General features: G+C 39.7%; 1 protein-coding gene across 1 annotated transcript; it reads right to left on the bottom strand.

Moving 5' to 3' along the window:
• Positions 1–122: 122 nt before the first annotated feature.
• On the bottom strand, positions 123–18,765 carry tbca (tubulin cofactor a). Its single transcript, XM_022209003.2, has 4 exons — positions 18,597–18,765; positions 7,252–7,357; positions 4,102–4,188; positions 123–426 (listed from the first exon to the last, which is right to left on the bottom strand). Exons 1-4 carry the CDS (start codon positions 18,647–18,649, stop codon positions 346–348), a joined length of 327 nt encoding a protein of 108 aa, XP_022064695.1. The 5' UTR covers positions 18,650–18,765; the 3' UTR covers positions 123–345.
• Between the last annotated feature and the right edge of the window lie 3,288 nt (positions 18,766–22,053).

Genomic DNA, 22,053 nt, shown 5'->3' with positions numbered 1-22,053 from the left:
TAAACTGAAATAAAACCTAATTAGTTAACTGAGAACTAACAAACAGACTAATTAACAATGAAAACAAAGGTGAGCTGCAACCTCAGTATTAGCATGATAAATGAAACTCTCTACTCTTGTGCTGTATTAAACTGAATGCTTTATCATGTTCTGTGGGGTTGTACACAGAGGAGAAGTGTGGTCGAATGTGGTGGCACGTTATCAGTAAACAGTAGAAATAATTACATCAAGAACAGAGACTTTGAATGGATTCAGTTGGCCTCCGCGGCTCCAAACAAGGTCTGACGAAAGGAATGGACATTTAAGCGAGGGAATCTCACAGTGAGAACAGAAACACATCAGAAATCATCCTTCAAGCTTCACTGAGTCCAATACGTTTCTAGCCTCTTTGTACTCCTCTGATTCAGCCAAATCCTCCTCCGTTTCCTGAAAAGACACAAACACACACACAGAGGGGTTTTGTTTTATTGCCATCTAGTGCGCTCAAAAATGAGAGATTACAACTCTTTAACTTTCTGATGAAACTGTCTCGATAAAAATATGAAGTGAACTGTCACACAAAACTTCTAAATTTATCAGCGGAGGGTTGGACTGAAGGATAACGTGACAGCAAGGCGTCCGTGTCCTTTTATCGAGTGGTTGTTTTTTTTTAGCTCCTGCGGTGGTCGCTGCGGCGACGGCGCTGCTAATGAGCTGTGATGAGCGTGTGCATATGCGCAAGTCTGTCTAAGGGAAGAAAGAAGGGAGGAGGAGTTGCAGGGAAGGGGACATGTGGCTCCAGGTTAGCTCCCTCTGCCTCCCACCCAGCTCTCATGTGAGTGACTCACACCTCCAGCTGCCTGACTGCTGCTCCGCATTAATTGAGATGACCCCGAGACATGCATGCTTATGTTTGCTTCTCACCATATCAACTTGAGTCCTGGAGGCTTCGGCACGCCCTGTGGTTGTAAATATAGACTGAAATGCAGCTAATAGGGGTGAAACTTGAGCATATTCACATGTTTAGGTCGCTGAAAAGCCATCTGGAAGTACATCCCTGAGCAGATACTTGTGGAAAATCTCCCACTAAGATTTACACTCCCTTGATTAATTCGTGGATTAGTTGAAATTCAGCTTCCTAAATGTGAGCATTTTTGGAATTTCTTTCCTCCTCTGTGGCAGTAAACTGAATATCTTTGAGAAGATATTTGTCATCTAGGGCTTGAGGAAACATTGATCAACACTGTTGACAATTTTCTGACATGTTAAGGACCAAACAACTGGTCAATTAATCGGGGAGATAATCATCAAATTAATTGACAATGAAATACAAAAGCAAATGATATAGATTTTTCCACTTATTTCTTCAGCTTACCAACAGGCTACATCCATGCTAGCAGATCTGACACATTAGCGCTTTGAGCTACATGCTGACATGCTAACAGTGATGATGTTGAGCAGGTTTGTTCATCATAACATTTGCTAATACACTAAAGACAGAAACTACAGCTGAGGCCAATAAAATATCATCAGGTTTGATGGACTACGTCATAAACCAAAGTAGATTCATTTAAATTGACAGATGATTAGGACACTAAACTCACACTTCATCATGTCAGGGGTATGAAGATGGGAACTAAATTTGAAGGCAGATCATCCAATAGTTCTATATGTATCACTCTTGTGATGGTACTTGGTAACATCAAAATCATTATGATTCATCCTCTGATGACTAGAAATGTCTTCAGAATGTTTCATCCCAATCTATCCAGTAGTTTTGAGATATTTCACCACAACAGCGATTTTCTTTTGAATGAAAAATGTCTCTAGTTTCTACTTTCGTAGATTTTTAGACCGGAAAAAGAAAAAAAACAGGTGGTAATCAGTTTGAGAAAATCTTTTACTAGAGAAAAGTCTTTTTTTCTGGGCCTTTAGGAAGCACTGATGAACATTTGGCTCCATTTTCTGAAATCAACTGATCAATTACAGTGCCTTGCGAAAGTATTCGGCCCCCTTGAACTTTTCAACTTTTCGCCACATTTCAGGCTTCAAACATAAAGATATAAAATTTTTATTTTTTGTCAGGAATCAACAACAATTGGGACACAATTGTGAAGTGGAATGAAATTTATTGGATATTCTATACTTTTTTAACAAATAAAAAACTGAAAAGTGGGGTGTGCAATATTATTCGGCCCCTTTACTTTCAGTGCAGCAAACTCACTCCAGAAGTTCAGTGAGGATCTCTGAATGATCCAATATTGTCCTAAATGACTGATGATGATAAATAGAATCCACCTGTGTGTAATCAAGTCTCCGTATAAATGCACCTGCTCTGTGATAGTCTCAGGGTTCTGTTTAAAGTGCAGAGAGCATCATGAAGACCAAGGAACACACCAGGCAGGTCCGAGATACTGTTGTGGAGAAGTTTAAAGCCGGATTTGGATACAAAAAGATTTCCCAAGCTTTAAACATCTCAAGGAGCACTGTGCAAGCAATCATATTGAAATAGAAGGAGTATCAGACCACTGCAAATCTACCAAGACCCGGCCGTCCCTCTAAACTTTCACCTCCAACAAGGAGAAGACTGATCAGAGATGCAGCCAAGAGGCCCATGATCACTCTGGATGAACTGCAGAGATCTACAGCTGAGGTGGGAGAGTCTGTCCATAGGACAACAATCAGTCGTACACTGCACAAATCTGGCCTTTATGGAAGAGTGGCAAGAAGAAAGCCATTTCTCAAAGACATCCATAAAAAGTCTTGTTTGAAGTTTGCCACAAGCCACCTGGGAGACACACCAAACATGTGGAAGAAGGTGCTCTGGTCAGATGAAACCAAAATTGTACTTTTTGGCCACAATGCAAAACGATATGTTTGGCGTAAAAGCAACACAGCTCATCACCCTGAACACACCATCCCCACTGTCAAACATGGTGGTGGCAGCCTCATGGTTTGGGCCTGCTTTTCTTCAGCAGGGACAGGGAAGATGGTTAAAATTGATGGGAAGATGAATGGAGCCAAATACAGGAGCATTCTGGAAGAAAACCTGTTGGAGTCTGCAAAAGACCTGAGACTGGGACGGAGATTTATCTTCCAACAGGACAATGATACAAAACACAAAGCCAAATCTACAATGGAATGGTTCACAAATAAACGTATCCAGGTGTTAGAATGGCCAAGTCAAAGTCCAGACCTGAATCCAATCCAGAATCTGTGGGCAGAGCTGAAGACTGCTGTTCACAAACGCTCTCCATCCAACCTCACTGAGCTCGAGCTGTTTTGCAAGGAAGAATGGGCAAGAATTTCAGTCTCTCGATGTGCAAAACTGATAGAGACATACCCCAAGAGACTTGCAGCTGTAATTGCAGCAAAAGGTGGGGCTACAAAGTATTAATGCAAGGGGGCCGAATAATATTGCACGCCCCACTTTTCAGGTTTTTATTTGTTGAAAAAGTTTCAAATATCCAATAAATTTCGTTCCACTTCACGATTGTGTCCCACTTGTTGTTGATTCTTGACAAAAAATAAAAATTTTATATCTTTATGTTTGAAGCCTGAAATGTGGCGAAAGGTTGAAAAGTTCAAGGGGGCCGAATACTTTCACAAGGCACTGTAATTGAGAAATGAATAGAAAGAATAATCAAAAATGGAAATAAGTTGCAGACTATTACAAAACAAAATGACGTGAGGGGTGTGCATATGTTTTTCTGCACCAGAATGACCAAAAATTACTAATTAACGCAGCTTTACTTAGAAATACATTGTAGTTTTTGTACATTTCCATTTAAATCCAGGCACATGCTGATGGTTGCTGGCTCTTTGAAGACAAACAAAACAAAAGACTAAAGATAGGCCACTTGATGGCAAGGGGCAATCAATTCTATAATCTATAAGTGGTGTTGTACTGTAAAATTCAAACTGAGTCTGGGGTGAAGAGAAGGTTTAAAAAAAAAAAAAACTGCTTTAGTGACCAGGGGTTTAACACCATGTTTGTGTTTTTAACCAAGGCTGTAAATTTGTAAAAGCAACATTAAATACAGAAATGGGTCGATGGCTTCGGTGCAGTTTTGTTCTGTTGTGAGATGAAAAACATTTTGTACACTTCACGGTGTTACTTACTAGTAACTGCAGCAGATCTGCGTGTGCTACGGCCAGACGGCGGTGACAGTCTGGAATCATCATTCTGGACTCCTGCAACACCTCCATCTGAAACCACACAGAGACCACATCAGAGCATCTGTATTAATCAGAACACCTCTGTCACTGCTCCCATTACCATCTCTTATCACCCGTCTTCACAAAAATCAGCACATTATCGAACACGCATTTTCCCAGTTCAGAGCATTAATTCAAACAGCCAGACTCAGGCGTGTTTATTCGCTGGATTTCACTGTAGCCTTGTTCCTGACAATGACATGCAGGGTGTCCCACACACGCTCTGCTGCGGTTAACATCTCCCAACAAGCCGGCCGTATGAAAAATGTTATTGAGTTATCGATCGGACCGGGAGTTGGGCAGCAGGGGACCACCTCGATCTGGCTGCACACCTGGATGAATGAAGAAACCCTGAGCCGAGGGCACTGTGATCAGGCGTAAAGAGGTATTACTACGCCTGTAGCGAAACTGTGTTACAGCCTGGGGAACTTTCACAGCCGCGGCTAATGTGGAATTCCCCCAGCTGGCACCCTAAAGAGCAGAGAAGAGCTGGCTAACGCTGTCAGACACACTCACTCATGACAGATGCTTCCTCTCCGAGCCCTCTGCCGAGCTGGAAAGTCAAAACACGGCCGCGGCTACACACATGTACATTACACGGCTGTGCACACTAACAGTCAGCCTGCCTGGATGTGTATGAGTTCATCTGAGCGCCTAACTGACACGCTGAAAGACACTAGACAACTAGTCGAGTTGGTTGCCATGTTGATGTGACAAGGTGAGCTAGACTAAGCAGAGGAGTGGTGAAACAGAGAAAAGTCATGGTGCCCTCCCAGTGCAGTGGAATGATCCCATCAGCGCTGGATAAAGATGACACTTACAGCGTATTGATTCCATTAAAATAAAAACCTCTAATCCATCCTGCCTCAGACCTCTCATCTCCAACCATAATCCATCTGGCCTCCCAATCTCCCCATTTAACACCAACCAAGCCTGCTGCTCAGCCTGAGCCGCCGCTCTCTGAATGAACAAACAAACCAAAACACACACAGAATTTTAATGTCAGCCGTAAACATAATCAGATGTGGTGTCCCTGGTGCAGCTCCTCCCTGCCTGAAACATGAAGAGATGCAGTCAAAACGTGCTGGGATCCACTACTCTTGCTAGGGTTCGGATCAGCATCGGTGAAGCATGGCGGACTGAAATATACAGAAAGGTTACATGACAACCCCCCTCATTTTACAGCATCTGTTCTTTAGAAAAAGATTATTTCAAGATAAGAAGCGTTTGTCCTGTTGGTACTTTCTCAGAGACACTGTTGATCCAAAGAGAAGACAGTCTACATCATATGAAATACATAAAACCTGCATTTTGCATCTTGTCTAAATGTCCAGATGTCTCTGGAAACATCAGAAAAATGTTCTGACCTTAAGCGTTTTTAGACCAGCTTTTTAAGTTCACTATTTGTGATTTTAATTCCAGACAGATTTTATTTCTGTGTTCATTTCTGCAAATAAGAGAGATGCTATGAAGTAGTTTTCAGTCAGTTTACAGCCTCTGTGACAGAATTAACACAACATACAAACCATTAGAAACTCCTGCAGGGTAGACTTGACTAACAAAACATCTAAATTGACTTTAAAACTAACTCAAAAAGACTGAATACTTTTACGAACTGAACAACATTAAGGCTACATATATTTACACTACACTTCAAAAGTTCGGGGTCACTTAGAAATGTCCTTATTTTTAAAAGAAAAGTATTTTTTTTCCAATGAAAATAAAAGTATGAGTTTTCATGGAAAACATGAAATTGTCTGGGTGACCCCAAACTTTTGAACGGTGGTGTGCATGTCCAGAAAGGTACTGGGCTGCAATGTGGAAGTGATCGTCAGTGATTTAATAATGATGTTTTTGTTCTTTGTCTTTGAAGACACACCTAAAATGTTTGTGCAATATTTATGCTCTATGGTTGTAAGTGAAAAAATGTTACCAAAAGCATACCTCAGAAAGACAACACACTACTTTACACACTACTTCACTGAAACAACAACTGTCTATGCTACACGAAGAAAATAGTGGAACAAGACCTTTCTCCATCCATACTATCAGCTCTGTGATTCTTCAAACGACCAGTCCTAAAAAGTAAATGCCTAGCATGTTGCTTTGTCACAATCTTAACAATCTTGCTGAAGGAAGTAAAGCTGACGCTGACAGAACTTAAACAAATGGCTTTTGCATGCATTTCCAATAATGCCTGCACCCAATTTCCTCCAGTCTATCCCCAGTAGTTGTTTCTGTAACATTTCATTATAAAAAACTGAATTCCAATCTGACGGTGGCTGTTTGAGGAAAGATCACAGGGCCAAAAAAATGCAGATTTGCAAGCTAAAGAACATGCGGTCGACTTTTAATCATCTGGGAGGAACGAATGTTTGTACAAAATTTTCCAACAATGCATCCAATGACTGATATATTTACAATCAGCAGCTAGTATGACTTCATAGAAAAACACGTGAAATGGTATTGTTACTCCCAAGAAAGAGAAGCGTACAAATGCACTACCATCATTTTTGGCCCAATTCCCTGAGTAATGAATTCCCCCTATTTATCTGTGCTAGTTTATGATCCCATCCTCATGTTTGTTCTTAATTCCAGGCTCTTTGTTACGCATTTGAAAAGAAAAACTGAACATGTTGGAAGTGTACAAAGTCTCCACAAACAATGTACAGCTAAATGATGGAGGGACGCAGACACAGTGAGAATGTAGAGCAGGATATGGGCCAGCGATCTGTTAGGGACACTAAATTACCAGCATGTGTCAGTAATTATCAAACTCCTATAAAGTAACATGATATAATTACATCTGCATCAAGCGCATTACAAAATCACTAATGATTCTCCTCTCAAAACCTAATTCTTCATTATCACTGGGGACTGACCTCATTACATGAACGAGGGGCCACTCAAATCATCGCGACACAATTCACTCCCTAACTCTGGGAGGGAAAAACTGCTTCACTTACACAGGCAGCGGGGATAACTGGATGATGCAAAGGTCCACAAACTGAGCCACATAACTGTTGCACAGCGTTAAGGCAGCAGCTCGTATACCTGTTTCTTGATGACATAATCATCCCCTGCCTCTGCTTTCAGGCGCTCAACCTTCTCCTCCTGCTGCTTTGCCTCGGTTATGTATGCGATCTCTTCTTTCGCCAGCCTGCGAAGAAACAAGAGGAGAGGAAAAGACGTGGTTAAAGGCGGCAATGCAGTGCCATTCCATCAAACACGAAGCATAAATGCGCATCAAATGTCTCCCAGACAGATAATATAAGTTGAAGCATGAAAAGGCGGCCTGTGATGGTCACTTTTTGCAGACAAGGCCATCGATCCTCATTCTCTCCAACATTCCTCTGACTGAGGGGGACACAGTGAGATCATCTCCCACTGGATGGTAAGACACACACCTCAATAACAACCACCAAACACATCAGTCCTCCTCCCTGCTGCCAGGTGGAGATCAGCCTGACATAACACTTTGAAATTCAGCTGATCACTTAGCAACTTAAAATAGGGCACATCTGCATGGAAGACATTTTATTTCTGGAACGAGCCTTCGCTTTATACTCAAACTAAAATGCTGCTGCTTTGCACAAACATTCTGCATACTGATCACAAAACACAAGTTCAATTAAAAGCACTTGTACTACATCATAAAAACTACTAACTATTGTGCCAACTGAGTCAAGCAACAAACTATTTTTTGGGCCATGGAGGACACAACAAACAGTCGCTTCTTTACACAACAAGCAGTTACAGAACAACATTATCATTCATTTAGAATCAGATTTGACAGATGGAAAGAAACAAGTCCAGTATTTACTCTCTTTTAGCTCTGTATTGGGTCTCTACCCACTCCTGAGGGAAATATCTGTCTCTTAAGCATCTAAATACTCTACAATGTTCAGCAGCTTGTCTTCCGTGTAGTGCTGAGCAGGTAATGTGCAGTGGGGTTTTTAGAGCTTTCTGCTGAAAACAGCTGCCTTGTTTGGCTGACAAAACCTCTATGAAAGCTAGATGAGTGAGCCAAAACAGCAAGTTGTAGGCAAAACAGCTACACAACAAGCTGAAGGTGACTAAAGAGCTCTGTGAAGCTGAGGGGAGCTGACAACTATTAAATTAATTAGCAACTATTTTGCTAATTCAGTTAGTCAGTTTGAGTAGGTTTTTGTTTTTATCCAAACAAAAAAAAAATCTGATTCCAGCATCTTAAATTTAAGTACTTTCAAGTTGATTTTCTCTAGTAAATGGAATATCTCTGATTCTTCTTAGGCTTTGGGAAACCCTAAGCAACAACTATTTTTTTCTGCCATTTTTTAGACCAAACATCAAAACTGGAAAAGCACCCAGAGCGCGCAGTACTCCGCCAAGGCTGTTCATTCCCTCATATGGCATTATCAGAAATGCAGCATTTGTTTATTTATCAGTTACTGATTATCAGAAATCACAGAAACATAGAACGTGACCATTTAATACAGATGTACCCACAAACAAAATGGCCTTACGCTGAGCACAGGTGTGTGTTATGCATGTGTATGTAATGTATGGATACTGAATTGCGTGACCTAAATATGTAGCAGGCGGTGGGAATTGATGGGACTTGGAAACACATTTCCGATGAATAAGTCCTTAAAAGTCTGCAACAGCAGGGTTCTCACCAGGATTTTTTTTACAGCGTAACGGCAGGTCGGGACAGCCCGACGCTATACGCATGCACAACAGCCTTCATTAAATCTCGCGAGCGGCTGGCCCAGATGTCAGCCAATGAGCGTCACGCAGATGCTCCAAATGCTCATGATTTAGGTCACTATTCACCATACATGGCATCACGGAAACAACAACCGAGACATGCTAGTCGTAACCCCAAGATTGGAAGCAACTCTTAATTTTTGACGGGAACGAGTCAATCGACAGGAAAGCACGGCTGAGGTGGGGAGACATAAATTAACCTAGATAGGCACCCAGTCGATAAAAACAAACACACATGGCGTTATCCGTCAAAATAACTCTCTTTCACAGCGACAACTGCCCCAATAAAGAAGTTTTCTCACATAAATATGGAAATATTACACAAGCAAATGTGCTCAAAACACAATAGCACAACTTGAAAGGCAGCGTAGCGGCCCTAATCACAGCGTAATCTTTTATACTGACAACGTAACGGCCCGTTACGCTGAAATGCGCTGGCGAGAACCCTGAACAGTCGTTTGTAGTAGGATCGCAATCATGTCATCATCAGCAGGCAGCCGAGCTAGTGTTCCCTTCTAGTCACAGTTACACAGTGCCACTATCTTGCAATGATACAGAAATCTTTAACAAATCCATGGATCCAGACTCTAAGCCGCATCACTGTCAAAATCTAATCACTTGGTCCTTGTGTAATTTCTGACCATCCCTGAAACTTTCATCCAAATCCATTAAGTCCGTTTTTCAGTAACGTTGCGCACAGACAGATGGACAAATGTGCGCCAATCGTCAAATAACTCTGCCGTTCCTTGGCGGAGTAAAAATTAATCAGGAAAACGCTCGATGACTCATGGATAAGCATTCTATCTATTCAGATATAAAAGTAGATATAGAAAATTTTGCTTTTTTCAAATGAAGCCCTAACAGAGGAAGGACATAGAAATATAATACAATGCACGGTATTAGAATCACAAACAAAATATACTTGATGTAAACAAAATAAAAATATTTGTTCTAAGCAGGAAATGGGACAAATAAATTGTCAAATCTTAAGAAGCATGTTGTGGAGCCACCGACTTCAGAGTGTTGTAGTTTACATACAGGATGCAGAAGGAATACGGATCTGAAAACATCTTCAGGAACAACCCTGATGAAAGTACGCTGGCAAGGATGAAACAGCACAGTGGACAAAAGAGGACCTTTGCCACAATTTGTATGAACACTCTAAACTATTTTAACCTGAACCGTGTACTATGTGCGCCAGCAATTAAAAACCTAAGGACATTTGATTTGGAGTCATACTCATAAAAACAACACAAAACACAATTATTCACATTGGAGAAGCTCGAGCAAATTCAATACCATAAGGGTCAAGTAATAAATTTGTAGATCTTAAAATCTACCATACTGTATGTTTAATATCCAGATCAAACTGTTGGCTAAATATGTCTTCAGCAACAATGAGCTGGAACAAAAAAAGGCCAAGTACAAAATAAAAATAAGGAAACAATATGCAAGATGGATTTATTTGCCCCTAATTTAGACATTTTCTGTGAAAATATTACAGAGCCTACCTAATCTGTTGTTAAATTTCCCTCTTATCGGTCTTAATATTCAAGGCGAGTTCATATCTAGCTCTCTTTTCCAACAAAACCAATCATTGTAATTCATGCTTCATTTTGATAAATGTCATTTTCCCAAACATTTAAACACTAAATCTACTCCCTTACTCCTACAGCAAACAGAATTTTGATTAAATGGACTGTTTTTTTAAATAAATGCATTTCAGAATTTCTTCAGAGCACAATCAGATTACACCTTAAACTTAAATCATGTGCCCCATGACAATTTCCCAGCTTTTAATAAACATGCTGTATGCAGACAGAACAAAACGCTTTGCTGTCCTCATTAACTGTATCATGCCTTCCAGCTCACACCTTATCAGCATGATTATCTGACTCCTTTATCCACCTTTATTGCCTCCAACACACACACACACACACACACACACACACACACACACACACACACACACACACACACACACACACACACACACACACACACACACACACACACACACACACACACACACACACACACCTAGTTCTTTTTAGAGATTAATTGATCATCAATTCAATCCCTAATTTGGACCAAGTCAGGTGGTAAATGGGCCGCTTTTCCTTGATTGTTAGTGAAAATGGGCTGGGAGTACATTGATAAATTTTGATTATTTATCAATTACGGGCCAAATGGAACTAAATCTATTAAGCAGATTCCAACCCTGATTGACATAATGGAGTTTGAAAATATCGCTATTGATAATGATTCCCGACTAATCGTCTTTTTCCGGCTGTGCCTGCTTGTTGGAATGACAACACAAATTTCATTTTTCATAAAATCAGCTGTGTGTGTGTAAGTGAGTAATCCTTCATTAGTCAGTCACATTACTGGAGACCCCTTCCCTCCGTGTTGCGCTGCTCCTCGCTTAGCCAAGGAAGCCAGCAGCACTCTGTCATATTTTACATCAATTACCACTCATTCTAATACAGTTCCATCAAGAAGCTTTTAAACAGGCACCATATGCAATCGCAGCTCCTGTCTCCCACTCTCGTGCTTGATGCCGAATGAGTGATGTCACCTGTTTGGAGTCAAAGAAGGCGGCAAAGAGAGGCGGAAAGACGGAGGAAGGAAGGCTGGAATAATTTGAATAAAACTGAAGGACAGTCTAATAACAAAATGTCCATTCCTCCCCTTCCAGTCCTGATGTTAATTTCTTATTTCTCCCAGACTTGGAGCGCCGTGTGAATGAGGGGTGGGGTCGTGGCTGGTTTTAAATAGACCTGCCACCTCAGGCTTAATGGAAAAGGCAGCTCTGTGGAAAATAGAAAAAAAAGGGAATTAGAGCCAGCCGACACACACACATTCGGCCGCCTTCTCTAGCACTGTATTTTTGAGCCACGGTGTAGTCTGTGCTGGGACCGGAATGACAAAGGCAAATTACTGTTGTCATTTTATTAAGGGCATCCGCCTCGCTAGGGCTGAAAGGCACTGACTGGAATGTGCAAAAGCCACTGGAAATAGGCCTGGCTAAAAGAGCAGGCAGGTTTCCTCTAAACTCCAATATAGAAAAGGGAGGAGGGAGTGAGGAAAGCAAAAAGGAGAGGGAAAAAGGAGGCAGACTGGGAGGGACACGGGATTATAGAGACAGAAAGCAATGACACTTTGTACATTTAAACCTAACAGCTTGATTAAGGGTTCGTGTCAAAGTTTTGGTCTAGAGGGGTGAGATACAATATCTCTTGTCTTATGTTCAAATAGTATACTCAACCTCAAAAACCTCAGTACAGTTGGAGAGGATCGTACAGGCTGATGAAGTACACGACTGTACGATTGCACTGCTGTTTTTCCTACACTGACCACTCCGTGATATTATGCTCTGTGGGAAATCCAGCCTCCATCATTACCACCTCAGGGAGCCTGATAGTAATCTGACCCTCATCAAAACACAATCGATAGCGCATTACACAAACGCCATTGACAGGAGGGAATTAGAGGTCTGCCTGATCGACGAGAGATACACTCAGACCATCACACAGACTACTATACCGAGCCCATTACCGCCCTGCACCTTATAATGTCTACGATATTTTCTATTCCAGCATGGGAAATTTGGTCAGAGTATAAATTTAGAGCTAAGCTCAGAATGGATGCCAACTTTATTAGTAGCCTGGCTTAAACTAGCTGATAAGTTCACAAGTCCTAAATCAGAGAGCCCAATATCGGATCATTCTCTAGTAGATATAATGTGGAAACCGAACCATTATAGATGAGTAGTGTATCAGTTTTTATTGCAAAAGAATTTTCCTGTTTTGCAAGAGACAAAGAATTAAGTCTCTCAACTCCAATGAGCCATGGAAGGCTTTAAAGGGGGTGTTATCTTTAGAAGAAGATATATTAATCTTGTAGCCCTTTAAGCTGCAGTCAATTCCAGCCATTTTCAGTACAAAAACATCGCTAATATTCTATTCGTAAATAAAAATATGACGAGAAATACAGGGAATATTGGACGCGCATCGCGAGGTGCATTTCCTCGAAAATGACATATTCGTGGATTATATACCGTCTTCAAGATATGTTTTGGACAAAATATTTTACTGGCTTGTGTCGTCTGGATGTCCAAGGTTGGATTATGGCTGTTTTTTGTGGAATATTTTCATCTGTGTGTAATAATAAACCCGGAAATGTGAGTCGCGCTGTGTACATTGAAGCCGTGTATAGAGAATGGATGGATGGATATTCGCTGTTTGTCGGACAAATATGTTTATATTACCCACTGTGGTAATCACATCTGAAAGTGGTTTATACCGGCGGATTCATGAGAATCTAAGCTTTCCATCAGCGTATAGTGTTTGTATAATCGCGTTTGCAGTTTCAGACATTTATCAAATTGCTTATGCAGATCTCAAAGTGTACCGCGGGCGGGACACTGAAGCGCAACGGGTTAAAAGTATTGCCAAAATGACACAATTTGTCAGAAGCACAAACGGTAAAACGAAAACATTGTTGGATTTCCCACTTTCCAACAATCTTTACATCTATGACATGCTGTTTCATCAGACACATTAACCAAATCCAAGCTAAAAAATGATTATATCCTGGTAAAATACCCTTACTATAATTGCTTCCCTTAAACATTTTCCAAAAATAAAATGCGTACTCTAATCAGATTCTGTTAAAAAATAAATAAATCTATAGGTATAAGGTGTACTGAACAAAGTACAATTAAGTGGTGCTAATTTACTATTCATCCCAAGAACATCATTTAAGTCAAGTGGCCCAGAAAACCCTTCATTCTTGTGCAACTAAACTTAGCTGCACACATTTTCACTTAAAGTCTACATCTTAGACAACATGCTTTTCCATGAAACGGCTAAAAAGCCCGGTTCAAAGAAAAGCGGAGTACAAGCATCGCGGGGCAAAGTGCTCCTAAAGGACAAGCCTGAGTATGAGCGATGAAGCAGCCATTTCAAATGTGCTCTTACTGAAACCTCTACACTTGCTGCCTTTTTACAGTAAAAGCCCAGGGAATTATGTGTCGCTTTTATTGAGCCGTCATCACTGTACATCCTAAGCGAAACTACCTGTGCAGCCTAGTTTGGAGTATTTAAGAGCCTAACTAGGTTCAGCCTTACTCCATATCTGCACGCTTTTAACCTAGCAGTGCAATTGCATGTGCACTCATCAAAACCTTTCAGTAAAAGACGATCGGTTCTGCGGTCCTGTGATCAAACATTCAATCCATGAACAAAAATTCTACAGAGCGAAATGTTTCATGCCTTTGTAGACACGCTGATCTGTAAATTGCACAAATGAGGCATAATAATATTGTTTAAGTTTCACTCATTTGTCTTAAGAAATTATAGGTTGTTCATAATGCTTTGTAAAAAGATAATTCAATAAATGTGAATGTTTTCAGAATGCATTTTGTTGCACTAAAACAGAGGGGAAAATTTGAAGTTGTCGTTATTTATAGCTTATTATGCTGCGATTTTAATGGTCCGGTCCACTGGAGATCAAATTGGACTACATGTTGCCGTGAACTAAAATGAATTTGACACCCCTGGACCAGAGGCATTACAGGCAGGAAGAGAAGCACTGCTATGTGACATGAGAATAACCCCAGTGTGCCATCACATGATCCCTTATTTACTGTATTACGACCTGATGACACAACAAGATTATCGTTTCCATCCTGACCGATATGAAGTTGCACCCGTCTCAATTACTGTATCCATTTACTATTTGACTTTCCCTTTTATAAACACTGACATTTTTCTTATAGTCATCATACAGCAACCGATACTATTGGTGTACTGAAAAAAGGGTTTTAAAAAAATCACTACTGGCAGTCAGGCCCAGCAGTTGACTTCATTCACTTAACACTGTATTGCAGTCTAATAAAATTAGTTCTTTGAGAAAGTCTGTTTGGAACTGTAGTTTAGTGCACTGCTGTTTGTATTTTTTTTTTGGACTCCCCATGTTTGCTTCTAAATATGCAATACATGTTACCATACTAAGTTAAACAACACAGCAAGAACTACTGTACTGCATTACACCAACTCTGACAGGCCTTTAAGTTTTCTGGTCAGTGTGAGTTGAACAAGGGCTTACTGTAATCTTCCAATATCAACCGATAAGATTTCTAAAGTAAAGAGTTTTTTTTTTTTTTTTTTTTTTAGAGGAAACATCACATTACGGCAGTGCCACTATGAAACTATAGCCCCGAATGCTTTACCCATTCATTAGTCCTTCTGATCAGGCATTAAACCCCTCAAATATTAGACGATATCATTGATCAAAACCACAAGTAGTCTTTGTTTTGTGGGTTTTTCAAGCAGCATATCAACTTTACTCTACTTGGGACCTGTATATTTTGTAGGAGCATGCAAGACAGTGCACCGGGTACACAGCTTGTTGTTGTTGACATCTGGTGGTAGCCAGCTAACTAATTCACCAAGTCAAGACAGAAAAGCTGTGGAGATATATATATATATATACACACGTGGACAAAATTGTTGGTACCCCTCAGTTAAAGAAGGAAAAACCCACAATTCTCACTGAAATCACTTGAAACTCACAAAAGTAACAATAAATAAAAATTTATTGAAAATTAAATAATCAAAATCAGCCATCACTTTTGAATTGTTGATTAACATAATTATTTAAAAAAACAAACTAATGAAATAGGGCTGGACAAAAATGATGGTACCCATAACTTAATATTTTGTTGCACAACCTTTTGAGGCAATCACTGCAATTAAACGATTTCTGTATTTGTCAATGAGCGTTCTGCAGCTGTCAACAGGTATTTTGGCCCACTCCTCATGAGCAAACAGCTCCAGTTGTCTCAGGTTTGATGGGTGTCTTCTCCAAATGGCATGTTTCAGCTCCTTCCACATATGTTCAATGGGATTCAGATCTGGGCTCATAGAAGACCACTTTAGAATAGTCCAACGCTTTTCTCTCAGCAATTCTTGGGTGTTTTTGGCTGTGTGTTTTGGATCGTTGTCCTGTTGGAAGACCCATGACCTGCGACTGAGACCAAGCTTTCTGACACTAGGCAGCACATTTCTCTCCAGAATGCCTTGATAGTCTTCAGATTTCATCGTACCTTGCACACTTTCAAGACACCCTGTGCCAGATGCAGCAAAGCAGCCCCAAAACATTACTGAGCCTCCTCCATGTTTCACCGTAGGGACAGTGTTCTTTTCTTCGTATGCTTGGTTTTTGAGTCTATGAACATAGAGTTGATGTGCCTTACCAAAAAGCTCCAGTTTGGTCTCATCTGTCCAAAGGACATTCTCCCAGAAGCTTTGTGGCTTGTCAACATGCATTTTTGCAAATTCCAGTCTCGCTTTTTTATGAGTTTTTTTCAGCAGTGGTGTCCTCCTTGGTCGTCTCCCATGAAGTCCACTTTGGCTCAAACAACGACGAATGGTGCGATCTGACACTGATGTACCTTGGCCTTGGAGTTCACCTTTAATTTCTTTGGAGGTTGCTCTGGCCTCTTTGGATACAATTCCAACGATCCGTCTCTTCAATTTGTCATCAATTTTTCTCTTGCGGCCACGTCCAGGGAGGTTGGCTCCTGTCCCGTGGGTCTTGAACTTCTGAATAATATGAGCCACTGTTGTCACAGGAACTTCAAGCTGTTTAGAGATGGTCTTATAGCCTTTACCTTTAAGATGTTTGTCTATAATTTTTTTTCGGATGTCCTGGGACAATTCTCTCCTTCGCTTTCTGTTGTCCATGTTCAGTGTGGTACACACCTTTTCACCAAACAGCAGGGTGTCTACTTGTCTCCCTTTAAATAGGCAGACTGACTGATTATGAGTTTGGAAACACCTGTGATGTCAATTAAATGACACACCTGAGTTAATCATGTCACTCTGGTCAAATAGTTTTCAATCTTTTATAGAGGTACCATCATTTTTGTCCAGGCCTGTTTCATTAGTTTGTTTTTTTAAATAATTATGTTAATCAACAATTCAAAAGTAATGGCTGTTTTTGATTATTTAATTTTCAATAAATTTTTATTTATTGTTACTTTTGTGAGTTTCAAGTGATTTCAGTGAGAATTGTGGGTTTTTCCTTCTTTAACTGAGGGGTACCAACAATTTTGTCCACGTGTGTATATATATATATATATATAAATGTTCAAAAATAAAAAATAAATAAAATAAAAATAGTTGAGGATAGAGACGGTGGATGCAAAGTTATCTCCAGTTGCTGTATTGAAATGAGTTACGAGTCTGCTAAACCTGTACAGACCTGCCAGGAACACAGAGACAGGATTCAGATTGATCATTATATATTAGGAGTATTATGTTAGACTTCAGGGGCAAAACTTCTCCCTCAGCAGCACCTGCATCTCTTCTCCTTACCTACTTCAAGGATTGGTCACCCTAATTACTGCCAGAGCAATTAAATAAATACTGAGTATTAATAACATATAATATATACTAATCTAATTCAAGTTGTTAGACAAAACTGGCAACTTTGTTCTAGTTCAGTGGTTTGTAATGAGGCCCACATTTCTGAAAAACATTTCTCAACCTCTACATATGATTAAAGCTGTAAGTAATCACATAAACGACTAATTATACGAGACACAGTTTGAGAACCAATGCTCAAACCTCCCATCACTGTGGCAGTAATGCTGGATTATGGACCAAGCACAGAAATAAAGCAAGATCTCTTTAGTTTGCCCAGAGCACAGCATCTGATATTGAAAATGGGGCAGTTATCACGTTAAATGTTAAGATTTTTGGACCTCAGTATGTCAGGATCCGAACATCATCTCTATAATTCGTGGATGAATTTGTAGGCCTTAGAGCCACGTGACACCACTGACAGTAACAGTACATAATGGAGACTTCCTTATTGCTGTATCGTGACCTTGCAAGTTTTTCCTTCATTACTACAAATGTTGACTTTCCGTTTATAATGGGTGGAGATAAGTTATGCTGTTTAGAAATAACAACACAATGCTACACCGAGCTGTGCCGCACACAGTTATGGTTAAATAGGGCGGCTTTTAGCAAGAACAGCTTATTTATATTAACGAATAATTAGACGAACACGGGACCATGATGAAATATTAACCTAGAATGCAGGACAGAGGGAAAAACAAGCGAGCTCTACCTCAAACAGACAATTTGCTACGTAGCTAACAGCTAGCATAAGTCCACCAACGCTTCAAGTTAAACAAAATACACAATTATTACCGTTCAAGAGAACTTGAATTCTATTTTTGTGTGTCACGTTGTGAATTTTGTCCTTGTATGCATGTTATGATGTGTGACATTACAGCTTGTGAAAACAAATTTCCTTCGGAACAATAAAGAGCTCTATCTATCTTTAAGAGTACGGTGAGCTTTTACTACAACACCAGACGAGGAGAAAAATAGCCACCACAAATAAAAACGCAACTGCTTTCCTATGTAGGCATCGACCGAAGGCCGTGCTCTAACTCCGGGGTACAGTTACGATTTCGCGGACAGACGATCTTTCAATCACGGTAAAGTTTTCGTCGAGTCGGCCTGTCCGCCCGGCTAAGCTAGTTAGCTCGTTAGCATTAGCCTGACGTTAGCTACTGTAAGCAGCATAAATCTCATACTTTTTTCAACGGAACGAGACGCGAGCTTTACCTCTTAACGATGCCGGTTTTTATCTTCACTTGCCGTATTCTTGGATCTGCCATGGCTATGGAGAATGCGTAGTGAACGGTAGTAGCCTGTTGTCGTCGACAGCTAACTGTAAGAACCAGCGGTGTGCAGATGGAAGTCAGTAATGACAAGCTGCTCGCAGATAAATCGATCTTTGAAGTAGATCATGATCGAGTGGTTGGGTCTGAATGACAGGTCCGGTGGAAAAACACTCGTCTGGTCCACTGGGCCACTTTTAATTACATTTACCCCGAGATTACATTTAAAGAGAACGAAAATGTAAGATGTTTAAAAGAAGTTAAACAATGATAGTAACTCACCCTCACTTACTCAGTCAGGGGTTATTATGGAGCATAAGGTAGGACTAGTTACAAGCTTTCACATAATTATGAGCAAGTTTATGATTCCATCTGTCTGATAATAAAGTGATAATAAACTTAATACAGTTGCTTTCTGTTTCTCATAATTATGCTGCACTCACAAGTTTCTCATAAATATAAGATACTAAGACGGAGCCTTATTTGTAGCCTATAAAAGAGAGTGTATCAAAGTAATTTCAAAATTCTAAGATTTTATGATTATTATGTCTACCTGACTGTTTTAGAATGGTCTTGGTCCTACTTATTTACCAGATTTGCTTTTATCCTTTTGACATTCTAGAATGATCAGGTCTGTTAGCGGTGGTTATTATTCTTACTATATGATTTTTATTTGTTTGTCTATGTATTTATATATTGTAGTCTGTTTTATCTGTCTTTTATCTTTCATTATTATTATTGTCTTGTTTTGCTCTTCTAAATTTTGACTGATCTTAACTCAGGGGTCTTCATATATTTATGATTCCTCATTTCCTGTTTTTAGGTTATGATTTTTTTGCATAATTTTGAGCAATGATGTCTATTGCTGGTATTATTTGCTTATGTTACTACAAGAATATGTGTAAAAAGCAATGCAGAAAACTGGCTAAAATTTGCCGAATCATTAAATATAAAATACTAAAAACGACAAACAGGATGTCCTGTAAAATCACTTTCAAAAATAAAATAAATATGAGGACTACCCATCCATCCTCTATACACCGCTTTATCCTCATTAGGGTCGCGGGGGGTGCTGGAGCCTAATATGAGGACTAAAATATTTGAAACACTAAGAGCAATCAACAGCCATGGACTGCTGGATACCTGTGAGGATTTGGTTACAGACTGGCACATGTCCACCACTGGCCTGTGCTGTGTTGGCTGCTGGAGTTCACCTCCTGCCAGCACATTCAGTTCAGCAACTGTCTGATCATTTATGCCAAGTAAAGCTGGTCAAGGCCCCTGGTCGAACGGTGAGTTCATTCTTTCTCTCAGTGGTATGAGAATATATAAAGAAAAAAAACAGCTCAATAATTTCTGTAAATGTTTAGTCACAGGAACTCTGTGTCAAAGCCACATGATGTGATGCTCACTGCGGTCCTGATTCTGATCCTGCAGCTGCCAGAAGTGAAGAACCTGTCCAAGGTATTGACTCATGCATTAGGCAGGTTCTACGCGACCTCTGTCCATGTCCAATCACTGATTTCACCTGTTTGTGGGATTATATGCCCCTTGTTGATATTGCCTGCTGATTTTCCTCCCTGTAACTTCAACATGATCCCATACCGAAACTATGCAGCAGACTGAGTTTTACTGTTGACACAGCTGTGGATAAAAATTCTAGCTGATAGAGTCTATATTGTGTCTGTTGTTTCACTATCTAAAATAAACTGTCACTTTTAAACTAAAACCATGAAAGTGTTGGGCAGTTCAATTACTTACTGCCAATTATCCACGTTGCTTTACAGATTTATATTAAAAGTGTACAACAGAAGTAAGTAAACCTTATACAATATTACTTGGAAGTCAAATGATTCTGTATCTGTCTGCATCTGGGCTCCACATGGAAAAGAAGTGCCAAAGAAACCAAAAAATCTGATTGTGAGGCTTCACAAAAATGAAAAAGGTGGCAGGAAACTTGATAAGCAACCAAAATTTAGTGGAAACACAGATGCAGCAGTGATCAGGAGATATAGCACGAGCCATGACATGAGGTGTCGGAGAGGTAACATTTATAGATGCAACACAAATGTCAGTGAACATTCCAAAAAAAAACGGACTCACAAGTTGATTCTCAGTCAGCAGAAAGTTGGGAGAAGAGGAATGTTTCAGCATGATAGCATCCAAAGTGCACTGTCAAAATCACAGAAGAAAACAATGACTTGGTCAAACATGCTGTGTGACATGAATCTAATTCCTTTCTCTATAGAGCAACACAACCGTTCCAGCAAAGAGCAAAAAATAATCTAGAAGAATGGCAGAACATCTCAGAAATTTGGCATCCTTCATTTTGAGGAGCATTTAGTCTCATCATCCAATCAAAAAAAAAAAAAAGGTGGACAGATAAAGTATTGAAAAAATGATAGATTTTAGTCTCAACAATGCAAAAAATGTTCTGACTTTTGTTGCATTTACTTCCAAGTGTTGGGTCTGTACTTTTTGTATGTTTAATCTTAGCTGTCAGTTTTTGATTTCGCATAAAGAGCAAATATGTTCAACTTAGAAGTGATGTAATTACTGTAAGGTGATACAATTTCAAAACATTTGACATTTCAATTATATTGCACAGGGGTGTACTTCTAATATATTACTGGACGATAATGCAATTCCAATGATGAATACAACCCAGTATGCAGCATAGAATACACATGCATGGACAGTTATCTGGTGCTGTTGTTGTATGTATTTACAGTTAGTGTGTGGTCCCAGTTTTTCATGTTAGTTCAGCTTTTAGTGAGGATTTTGACTATTTCTCTATTTTGTTGCATGCATGTGAGTCCCTTTAGCATAAATGGTAACTATTTGGATAAACACCTATGTGGCTGTAGTAACTCTATTTTGGTGTTTTGTCTTTGTTGCCTGTCTGGATTGAAAGAGAACACTTAGATGAAATACGTAAATATAATCCTCTTCATCAGTTTGATCCACGCTGAGATCTTTGAGGTTTTACAGCATTCCTCAAAATCAAAATACAAGTTCCCCCCCCCCATATTGTTCACTGTAATATATCAAAACATAATGTAGATCTATTTGCAGGCAGGTGTAGCTACTCTTTTGCATTAACTTGACTGTTCACATTTAGTTTCAATAAGAATTAAACTCCATATACAGAAATATTTGACACCATGCGTGAGTTAAGGTTGATAAGCCTCAAAATAAGCCAATTTCTTTATTTACACACTGTATCACTTAAGCTAAACAATTGACATGCCTTATAAAGCTGTGTTGCAACGACAGCACATTCAATATCATTTGAATCTTTGTGCATTTGATATTGATTTGTGGGATCTATGAAAAAAGAATCAATTTCATAGTATTTTACAAGGCCGCCTCTGTCAAATATATATATATATATATATATT

Source organism: Acanthochromis polyacanthus, chromosome 18, assembly GCF_021347895.1.
Source record: "Acanthochromis polyacanthus isolate Apoly-LR-REF ecotype Palm Island chromosome 18, KAUST_Apoly_ChrSc, whole genome shotgun sequence".
Lineage (NCBI taxonomy): Eukaryota > Metazoa > Chordata > Actinopteri > Pomacentridae > Acanthochromis > Acanthochromis polyacanthus.
This window is presented reverse-complemented; position numbering and strand designations above follow the sequence as displayed.

Bases quoted from the DNA above. Each gene is read 5' to 3' on its own strand.
- tbca (XM_022209003.2), bottom strand. From the start codon at position 18,649: ATGGCAGATCCAAGAATACGGCAAGTGAAGATAAAAACCGGCATCGTT. The intron at 7,358-18,596 runs GTAAAGCTCGCG...GTTTCTTCGCAG, and splicing joins AAAACCGGCATCGTTAAGAG to GCTGGCGAAAGAAGAGATCG. The intron at 4,189-7,251 runs GTATACGAGCTG...GTGTGGTTTCAG, and splicing joins ATTATGTCATCAAGAAACAG to ATGGAGGTGTTGCAGGAGTC.